At 39.7% G+C, this 11166-nt stretch overlaps 1 protein-coding gene across 7 annotated transcripts in view; it reads left to right on the forward strand.

The window, feature by feature from the left end:
• Positions 1-10811, forward strand: part of ASNS (asparagine synthetase (glutamine-hydrolyzing)) — a 29069-nt gene extending 18258 nt beyond the window's left edge. For 3 of the 7 annotated variants that reach the window (XM_054815017.1, XM_054815015.1, XM_054815018.1), the window contains 7 exons: positions 1312-1439; positions 2223-2349; positions 3715-3821; positions 4168-4268; positions 7043-7124; positions 7349-7540; positions 8889-10811. In XM_054815017.1, the coding sequence (XP_054670992.1) occupies positions 1312-1439; positions 2223-2349; positions 3715-3821; positions 4168-4268; positions 7043-7124; positions 7349-7540; positions 8889-9098 (947 nt within the window). In that variant the 3' untranslated portion in view covers positions 9099-10811. The remainder of the gene's footprint in view (positions 1-1311; positions 1440-2222; positions 2350-3714; positions 3822-4167; positions 4269-7042; positions 7125-7348; positions 7541-8888) is intronic. The other 4 variants (XM_054815019.1, XM_054815020.1, XM_054815016.1 and 1 more) reach the window with 2 other exon arrangements.
• The last annotated feature ends 355 nt before the right edge of the window (positions 10812-11166 follow it).

Consider the following 11166-nt stretch of genomic DNA (forward strand, 5'->3'; position numbering starts at 1 on the left):
CAGGAACATACACTGAGTTGGAAGATCCCAGTCCCAGTAACAAGCCTGTTCAACCCCCAGATTTCAGATATCAAATTAGAAGGCAGTCAGCAGCTCCTCAGATGCACATGCAGAATGTATTAGTAGCAAAACTAAGTGCCCATGCTGGTATAATACCAGAGTATCTCAGTGCTTCACAATTTTGAATATGCTTGGAACATCTCTGTTGGAGAAATGCTTTTGTTTCCAATCACAGAGGGAGTTCTGCAGCTTCACAGTGGAAACTCAGGTTTTGATTTCCCAGATTTCTGCATCCCAAGCACTCAGTTTGATTTCTGTGCTGTCCCTTTCTCAGATTCTGCATGTGATTTCTACAGAAGGAGATTTTTTTTTTTTTTTTTTTTTTTACAAGGTAGCATGCCTGCAAAGGGGATCAGGGTGGGAATGGGTGCTAATGCACTCAGCTAAAAAAACATGCAGACTGTAGGAAACAGAGAAAGAGGATTTTGCCTCATGCTTGTCAGAACTGCAGGCAGGTGTGGGAGAACAGGTACTGTGTTTTGCTCAGTACTTCAAAAGGGAGCAGCAAGTAGAACTAGTCAAGGATCAGCAGAACTCGCTCATAAGAATAAGAAGGTGGAGTCTTAGAGTACATCTGGGCACCTTATGCATCTCTTGGTTTTATTTTTTGTTGATTTTCCACACTGTTCAAATCCTTCCTTCTGGCCTCCTCTGAGAAGGAAGAGGAGGAGAAAAACCCAATGTCAGTAGTAAACCTTTTCACTTTGAAGTGATGTTTAAAAAATTAATTCCACTTTTGAAAAATGATTGAGGAGGAGTGGAATCCCTAACTAAGGATTTCACCAAACAGAACTAAATGTTCTATTCTTTTACTTAATTCTTTTTTATTCAAACAGCAAACTAAAAAAAAATTTACATAGTTCTGTCAATAGAGTATCAGATGCGTAGGTAAGAAGAAGATAGAGAGCAGTTTTGAAATGGAGAACAAATACCATTTTAGCAGAGTTGAGAAGGGGCATGTTCTGTAGTGGTACAGTGTTTTCAGAATACTTTCTGTGTCTCTTAAAGAAGGATTTCCACTGATGCTTCTGACACCAAAAATACCAACAACTGTTACTGAAGATGTTCCACTAAAATTGCCTGATTCTCTTGTTAAGCAGGGGTAAATGTGCACTTGTACAGAAATACCCTGGATTCACACAGCTTAAAAATGAAGCCCACTCATGAGATTCCACTATCTAGATTCAGTGTCCTTAAGGGGAAACAAAAAAACAGTCAACCACCTAACCAAATAATTTGCTTTGTTGGCAGGGGGCTTAGATTCCAGCTTGGTTGCAGCTGTTCTTCTGAAACTGATGAAAGAAATCAACATCAATTATCCATTACAAACCTTTGCAATAGGAATGGAAAACAGTCCTGACTTACTGGCTGCCAGAAAGGTACAGTAAGCGTTGCTTTCAGTTTGTTCTGAGGTGCTGAATGCTAAACAATGTATATTAATGATGCTAACTTCATGGTACAGTATTAATAGTAGTACTAAATATTCATGTATTGCTATGATGTAAATCAGTTTGCAGTAAATCATTTAGTACAACATTTGCTGCTTAGTTAAATCTTATGAAAGAGATAATTGAGCCTTACCTGTTTTCTCTTGCATTTGGAAGACTTTCATGACAGACTCCCATTGCATTTTTACCAAAAGGATGGTACTTTGGAGTTGTCTCAATTCTGCCTCTTGAGTTTTAGGGTAAATCTACATGCCATGGTTCCTGTGGTATGGCATTTGCATATATGTTAAATATTGTAAGATAATCTTCAGTTTACTGAATTAAGAGCCTTGTACCAACTGTTTGGCATCTGGGGTACCCTTTAGGTGTCCAGGCTGTCATGGCTTTTGAACTGCTTTTTCTCTTCAGGGCAAATATCTGGAGTATTTAGAGGCTCTACAGATTCTATTATGCTGTGGGCAAGCAGCTGGATGATCTGTTGCAATCATGATTGAACACTGTAATGAGGGACACTATGTTCCCTCTGGCAAATATACCACTGCAAGTCAGAGGGGCTGCTATAGTATCGTCTTTTCTTGGCATAACGTCATATAGTTCTAACTGTGGCAGAAGGGAGCTGGTGCTTTCACTCAGTGTGTGTGTTTTAAACACAATGTATGTTTAAAAAATGTTTTAATTGAAAAATGATACATTATTGTGACTTTTTACAAACAGGTGGCAGCACATATAGGCAGTGAACACCATGAAGTAATATTTAATTCTGAAGAAGGAATTCAGGCAATAGAGGAGGTTATTTTCTCCTTGGAAACCTATGATATAACAACAATAAGAGCTTCAATTGGTAAGATTTTTTTAATAGCAATATTTTCTTTATATTGCCAAATAAAATTCTATGCAAAATCATGTAGTCATCTACTAGATCCTTTACTTGTCGCAGGACCTGGGAACTGGGACTCCCAAGTTCTGCTCTCTAGTCTTATCTGTGATACCACACTGAGGCAAAACCATTTATTCATTTTAAAGTCACTGACTGTACAAAATGATTGTCAAGAGCTGTTCCTGAAGCTTTGGGATGAAAAAGAAAAGTTATATGAAGAAGAAATGTTAGGTCTAGGTCTAGATTTTCTGCTCTAAGTATGAACCTTGGGGGAAGGGGGAAAATTTACAGGTTATCTGAGGTACTGAATGTTACGGTAGCAAAACAGTTATGATTACCCTATTCCTTGCATAATTTTAATACTAAAGTGAAGTATTTCTTGTCACCATCTAGTAACACGTGCACTCAAGCCAGGCAGACTTCTTATAATGTATGTTTGATTCTGAGAAATGAAGGAAGTCACCAGCAGCTTCTTACAAAGGGTTTCCAACCTGATAAGAATGAAAAACTGTTATCAAATGTGACCGTCTGTGTAATGCCAGCTATGATGTTTTACCCAGTTAATCTTGTGTCAGCCTGAAACATTGTAAAAAAGTTAATAAGCCAAATAGGCAGCACAGTTTTGAACTTTCAGGTCCCTGAGTGGAATTTGGTACATGAAGATAGGACTTTGCAATGTGAAATATTGAAAGTGTTTCTTTAAAAAATAAAGCCAACTTTTTATCTGTCATCTTTCTTTGTGATTGCTGATTAGTATGAGAAATAATGAGCTAGATTCTTTTCATTAGATCTCTTTTGTTATAAAAGCATATTGTTTGGAAAGATGTAATGAGGAGAGGGCATAATTCTGTTTTTTTTTAAATAATTATTTATTAAGCAGAATAAAGGGCTTCATCCAGTTCAGCCCACAGTGGCAGAGAGTTAAGCAGCAACTTTTGCTGGTAGTTTTGTTCTCCAAAGCTAGAAGGTTTGTTCAGGACAGTGCTGGAATTAATCATGTGCTTAATTTCAAACTTAGAGCAACTCCTATATGTGTTCCCATGGGAATGCTCCAGCGTTCCCAGGATCACACACACACACACACCCCTTTCTGATAGTTTGAGGGCTAAATATGAGTACACAGTTTAGATGTATTTGCAGCACTTAGTTTGTGTGGCTGTTGATGGCTTTGAATAACAATGAGATGTTATTTTAGTGTGTTGCAGTTGTTTGCTACAGAAGAAAACAGTGTAGGAGAGAACTTCTATAATGCTAAATTTAAAACTGTACTAGCTGTATATAGCACCATACTTGTAGCCGTATTTTAATAACTGTATATTTTTTTTTAAGGTATGTATCTTGTCTCCAAATATATACGGAAGAAAACAGACAGTGTGGTCATTTTTTCAGGAGAAGGATCAGATGAGCTGACACAAGGATATATATATTTCCATAAGGTAAACATATTCACTATATAGAAAACCCTTGAGCTGCTTGTTCTCTCCTTCAACAGAAAATCTCTACTGAGATTTCAAGGTGTGAAGTTGGAGAGTTGCCACAGGTGTATAGTTGCTGAGAATTTCTCCTAAGGTGGCATAAAATCCAATGGATTCAATTTAATCACTTGAAAAATAACTTTTTTTAAACGTCAAAATTCCAGAGAATATTATTTCTTGTATGTGGTCTTTGCTAGTTCTGAGATCACTCAGTGGTCAGTACAACTCAAACACCAGACGGCAAGTAGTGGTTCCCTCAGTGCAGCTGTATTATGTCTGCGTGCTACATGCATATGTCTGGTTACAGGCGCCGTCTCCTGAAGAAGCTGCAGAAGAGAGCGAGAGGCTTCTGAAGGAGCTGTACCTGTTTGATGTACTTCGTGCAGACAGAACTACTGCAGCGCATGGGTAAACCATAGTCTCTTGGATGCTGAGGACTTGTGTGATTTAAAAGATGTTCAAGTGGTGCTTCGCAGGGCTCAGTATTGAGGCCAGTTCCGTTTAATATCTTTATCAATGAGCTGGACAAGTGGATTGAGTGCACCCTCAATAAGTTTGCAGATGACACCAAGCTGGGTGGGAGTGTTGATCTGCTTGAGGGTAGGAAGGCTCTGCAGAGGGATCTGGACAGGCTGGATCGATGGGCTGAAGCCAACTGTATGAGGTTCAACAAGGCTCAGTGCCGGGTCCTGCACTTGGGTCACAGCAACCCCATGCAACGCCCCAGGCTTGGGGAAGGGTGGCTGGAAAGCTACCCAGCAGAAAAGGACCGGGGGTGGGGGGGGTGTTGATCAACAGCTGACTGAATATGAGCCAGCAGTGTGCCCACGTGGCCAAGAAGGTCAACAGCATCCTGGCTTGTATCAGAAATAGTGCAGCCAGCAGGAGTAGGGAAGTGATCGTCGGCCTGTACTCGGCACTGGTGAGGCCACACCTGGACTACTGTGTTCAGTTTTGGGCCCTCACTACAAGAAAGACATTGAGGTGCTGGAGCGTGTCCAGAGAAGGGCAACAAAGCTGGTGAAGGGTCTAGAGCACAAGCCCTGTGAGGAGTGGCTGAGGGAACTGGGGTTGTTTAGCCTGGAGAAAAGGAGGCTGAGGGGAGACCTTAACGCTTTCTATAACTATTTGAAAGGAGGTTGTAGCCAAGTGTCTGTCAGTCTCTTCTCCCCAATAACAAGCAATAGGACAAGAGGAAATGGCCTAAAGTTGCACCAGGGGAGGTTTAGATTGAATATTAGGAAGAAGTTTCTTCACCAAAAGGGTTGTCAGGCATTGGAAAGGGCTGCCCAGGGAAGTGGTTGAGTCACTATCCCTGGAGGTATTTAAAAAAGGCATAGATGTGGCACTCAGGGACATAGTTTAGTGGTGCACTTGGCAGTGCTGGGTTTATGGTTGGACTTGAAGATCTTAAAGGTCTTTTACATCCTAAATGATTCTATGACTTTAAAATTGAAGTTGTAGGCTGAAGGAATTTGAGCAACACTGCAAAATTTAATCTGGTTTTCTGTGATTGTAGAGCCCACTGTGTTGCCAACTAATGCAGGAAATATCTTTTGTCTGGGGTTGTACTGGTGTTTATAGAAGCAGTGGATTAGAAATACAAATATGCAGAGTTACGGAAGGCAGGCAAAGTTGTATTTGAGTGTGGGTTATTTTGAGGTTTAGACAAAGAGGAATTTTGAATCTGATAATCATCATGCATATGAAGAATAAAAACATACTGAAAGAGAAAAGTATGTGCATTGACTCGGATAGCTGACTGTAATAAAGAGATGTTAGGATACAGTCTGTGACTGATACCTTAAAGAACCACCAAATTGTACACTGCAGAAAATAGCATTATTTTACTAAAGAAATACATGAATTAAAAGGAGAATATTGTCGGGAAGCTGGCTATAGGTGAGAAAAAGATGGTACCTTTGGCAAAGCAACTTACTGGTCAGGAAACTTGCATTGTGTATTGATCCTGCCACACAATTACTTGCCCAGGTTTTTATAACCTTCTTATGTTTCTCTTTCCTATATAAAAGATGGACAGGGTGCAGGAGACCTGCTATTTGCCTCATAATTTGTTTTGTGCTGAAAGGTTTGGCCACATATTCAAGGCTGTTTAATGTCACACTGTCCGCACTTTGGAGACTTGCTATTTCTTGAAAAGAAGCTGGGGTCAGCTTCACAGCATTCATAGGAAGAAAGAACCATTGTATGGAGAGGAATTAAGAGTAGAGAGGAAATGATGGGAGAAAGGATGAAAGTACTTAGAAAAAAATAACTGTGGGGAAAGACTTGCAATGCAAATCTTGTCAGTATATGTGGAAACTGAGCCTCAGTACTTGATTGCTGAATGGTGATGCTTTTTTTTGGTAAGGCGGGTATTACCTGAAGTAATACTTTTTATCAGAGGAGAAGCTACAGAGACAATGAAATTACTAGAATGCAGTATAACATCCCCATTTGACTTGGAAGCTGGGCAGCATAATGTCTTTTGAGGAAACACAGTGAGAGGGGTTCTTCCTACTGAGAGGGGTTCTTCCTACTGAAGACACAGTTACTGTAATTCTGTTTGTTGCCTTCAGTGTCCTTAGAAGCCATGGTATACATAAGAGAATGTAAGCAGGAAGACTCTGTACGTGTATATCTGCCACTGGTGTAGGAGAGAACTTGTGCAAATGCTGCATGATCAGTAGTCAATAACTTAATGGTGTCCATGCAGGCTCCTTTTTTGTTTCTTGAAAACACAAACAAATGCGGATTTCAGAAATGACAGCAGAAATCCTTGCTTTGTTCTGTGACACCTTTACAAATGCTGATATAAACCCCAGTGAGCAACTTGGTTTTTCTCTGGGGGCAACGGGATTTTTTTTGCTTACGTGGAACAACAGTTGTTGCAAATCCTGCAGGATTGTAGTCTTTAAATTCACTGTACTAGAAACTATCCAGCAGATGGCATCATAAATCATCAAGATCTTTATTTAATCTGTGCAGACCATATTCTTAACTTTCCAAATTGGTGAAATAAATGCAGATAGTCATGAAATGCAAGTGAAATTTCTTCTAAGTAAAAGCAGAAAACCTTGTCTTTATGTGAAAGTCAGGGAAAGCTTAACTGTTATGGAATTTGTAAGTAGATGACTTGTTGGATTAATTCGATATCTTTTCTATTTATTTCCCCTGTTTAGTCTTGAACTGAGAGTCCCATTTTTGGATCATCGATTTACTTCTTATTATTTATCTCTACCAGCAGAACTGCGAATCCCAAAGGTATGTAAAACTAGGGTTGGACCCAAGCGTAAGCTTACAAATTCACCGATATGTGTTTTCAGCATTACCAAATTGCTGAATTCAGTGGTTAAGTCCTCTACCCAAAGTCAAGCATGCTCTTAAATATTTTGCTGGATTGTTGGGTACTGGGAACCCTTTTCTGACCAGACCTTCTGAAAGGAAACCGTTTCTTAAGTGTTTAAAGCCAGATCTTTGTACTGCAGTTCCTGAGGCTCATGACATTGTTTTTCTGCAAACAGAATGGAATTGAAAAATACCTTTTAAGACAGTCCTTTGAAGATTCCAACTTGCTTCCCAAAGAAATACTCTGGAGACCCAAAGAAGCTTTCAGTGATGGTATAGCATCAGTAAAGAAATCCTGGTTTTCTATTCTTCAGGATTATATTGATCAACAGGTACAATACCACCTTTTTTTTTTCTTTTTTTCTTTTGTCTTTCACGTTTAGGTATATTAGATATAGCGGCCAAGGGGAGGCAGCTTGCATGCTTACTTGAGAGAATAAATCTGGGTAGGACGGTAACTTGAGCTTCATCATGGAGGAGCAAGATAAACTTTAATCATAGTCTTCTAGCTATCTGAGTTGGTTAAAGGCATTTCAAATCATAGATATGAAGAAATGCTAGAGTCTGAAAGAAGTGACTGTGTAAGGAAATGAGCTTCACTTAAGTATCTGGGTTGCAAATTAGATTGTGTATCAGCAAACACAATTTCTGGGTTACACGCAAAGCAGCTGCTTCAGCTGAAGGCACTTGCATGAACTTACTCTGCAGCAGAGTAACAGCATAATGACTTTATAATGTCCTTTCTTGTTTATGTCATTTGTTTTTCCCAGTCATGCCTAGCTAAGGCCTTTTGCTTTTTAAAACGTCTGCTTGCATTGCTAACCAATGAAGACTTACAGTATTTTGGCTTTAGACAGGATAATCATCTCTGGTGTACAGAGGTAGTTTAATCATCAAGAGGAAGGAGTAACACCCAGTTTACACCAGAGCTCTGTTCTACAGAAATGTGTGTAGCTGGGCCTGTGGACAGGTGCTTGTCTGTCCTACCACCAACTGCTTATTTCCCATTTTCTTTCTCTATATCCACAGGCAAGAAGGCAGTTGGTTAAGGCAACAGTGTTGCGCTGCCTGGACTGAGCCTGCATTGGTGTAGTGGGGGCAAATTTATTTCATGGCTGTGAGGGGTCAGACAGTATGTTGGTGGTGGAAGCTAGCTGCTTTAGAAATTGCCTCAGCTGGTGCAACTATTCATTCTCCCTTTCTTAGCCAACTTAGCAACTGCAGGTGTCTTTGCCTCTGCATCCCAGGTCTTTTGTTGCTAAGAGCTTGGTTATACAAGCGGAGTAAACAGCTCTCCAAGCTGAGGGAAAAAAAACCAGGAAGCCACGTAGATGGCAAAAAAGACTGCTTTAAGTTGTTCTGGTGGATTTACAGCAAAGAGAAGGATAGCAAAGAAGTTTTTGTGACCTTACTAATAAAGGTGATCGTAACCCGAAGAGAAATGGGCAGAGAGAAATATTAATAGCACTGGAAATACAGTTATGTATTCATAAAGATCAAGGGAGCCTATGACAAAAATTCAGCTGTCAGAAACTTCTGCCTCTAGAATAGACTTTTTTTTTTAAACCTATGGGCATTCAGTCATTGGTGAATCCTTGTATGTCTTTAACTTGCAGCAAATTGACTTGTGAAAGTTAAATGTATTTGCAACTGAAACTTGAGTTTTGCTTATGTCTATAGGTTGATGACCTTCTGCTGGAAAAGGCAGCAGAGAAATATCCTTTCAATCCTCCTAAAACAAAAGAAAGCTATTACTACCGCCAGATCTTTGAAAAGCACTACCCAGGGCGAAGCAACTGGCTGCCCCACTACTGGATGCCAAGATGGGTTAAAGCTACTGATCCTTCTGCTCGCACGTTGAAGCATTACAAGTCTGCTACCCAAGAATAGGCTGTTGAAACAATCCCCCAAATAGAAGTGCTGCAAGCAATTTGCATGCACTCTGCTTAAAAAAAAAAACAAAAAAAAACCAAACCCAAAAAAACCAAATTATGCAAACCTAAAGCTTAAATGGTCTTCAAGATGTATTTTGACAACGCTATTGGAAATAAGAGCTTTCTGTGGTTAGTATACTGTTAAAAATTCACCCTGCTGTACCAAAACTTTGTAATTCAAGGGAAAATACTTCCTGGACAAGGAACTACCCTATTTGGCAGCTCTGTTTTTATGTGACCTTGATTGTATTCATTTGCCTTGCAGTCATTTAACATATTTTACTGTGAGCTCTGTTTTGAGGACTTGAATAAGGCTAAGTGATGCAAACTGCTGCAGGCTCCTTGAGCAAAGGGGAATTTGACCCTATTTAGTGATTTGTGTTCCTGGCTGTGGGATTTGGATAGTCTGTCTATACTGTTCTGTTCTGAATATCGTCTTAAGCATTCCTGAGAACCTTGGTCTGGTTTTCAAAAGTTATTTAGATATTCATAGCTATGCAGAGATGCTTACTAGCGATTATAATAGTGGTGGTGCTGGGTGTTACTTAATTAAATGAATGGGAATCTTATTTGTTACTGTAAAGCCACCAGTTGGTTGTTTTGAATCTTGTAAATATACCAGCAGTCTAAAGATATCGTGACTGTTATCAAAGAGCAGAACAGACAAGAGAAGCCGAGTTATGTCTTTGTTTCTTACTCAGGGGCTTTGATTTTTAAATGTATGTATCATTCTTGAAAAGTAGAGTGTTCACTGGGTGACTTGTATCAGTCTGATGGAAGTTGCATGACAAAGTATTTTAAGAAATTTTTCAGTTATGGTAAGAATTTTTTCCACCTGTATGATGAAAAGGTAGGCTGCGTTACTGCTCAACTGCACGTGGCCAACTGTGTGGTGAACCAACCCTGTACACCATAGATTTTAGTTGGACAAATCATCATTGAAGACAATGGGATCAAACACCTTGCTTGGAAAAATAGAAAAAAAAGCTTCTCCAGAAACCACAAGAACTTCTACTACCCTACTGAAAAACAAATGACTTTTTACCCAGGACAACTTTCTATTAGCTACTTAGACATTGGGGCTGCTTTTTTAAAGGTAACTTAAACATAAGGGTGGTCAAAAAATATCCATGTGTGCTGCAGCTTGACTTGATTAGCATCATGCCCTTTATGAAGACATAAGTCTAGTTTATTGTCCCTCTTGACTAGGAAACCAAAGCCAGATGTTATTTAAAAGATAAAATATAAGCAATTTTGGTTTAAAATCTTCATAAAATGACTGTCTATTTATTACTCTCTGCTAATCCTGTGTTTGAAACTATTCCAGAAACCTTACTGAACCTCTCAGTGGTACCACAGAGCCCATGAACTGCCCAGCTATGACCAGTAGTGGCCATATTTTGACATAAACTTGCACATATTAGTTATTTATGAATATACGATGAGTAAGGTAATACGTTCCTGCAGGCTTCTTTACTTGAGGGCCATGTGCTTGTCTTTTCGGATTTCTTTGAAGCAGTAAAGTATATTTTGACTTGGGAGAGGAGTATAGAGTATGTTGATTAAGTACTAATATGTCAAGATAAGATTTACCACTCTCTGTAAACTTCCCAAGGCTGAGATGATAAGAAAATACCATTTGCCTGAAGTAAAATGAGGCTCAGCATGTTTTGGGGTCAATACTCAAATGCACTTTCTGCTGCAACATGGTAAGCTCTGTTTTGAGGACTTGAATAAGGCTAAGTGATGCAAACTGCTGCAGGCTCCCTGAGTGGAGGGGAACTTGACCGTATTTTTAGGGGTAACCCTGTGTTTCAGCTGGCTGTTGAACAATCAACCCAAAGGAGAGTGGTTTGGATCTCTCAAGTGTCCTATGGACTACAACAGAAGATGTTGATGGTACACTGGAATCTACCCAACACTCATATTTCTCCCACGCGAGCGGGTCGGGGCTGGCTCCACTCTGCAGCCTCACAGCTTTTCCCCTTGCAATGTGTGCTTGTCCTCGCACAGCGTGTGTCCGA

This window comes from Grus americana, chromosome 2 (genome assembly GCF_028858705.1).
Source record: "Grus americana isolate bGruAme1 chromosome 2, bGruAme1.mat, whole genome shotgun sequence".
NCBI lineage: Eukaryota > Metazoa > Chordata > Aves > Gruiformes > Gruidae > Grus > Grus americana.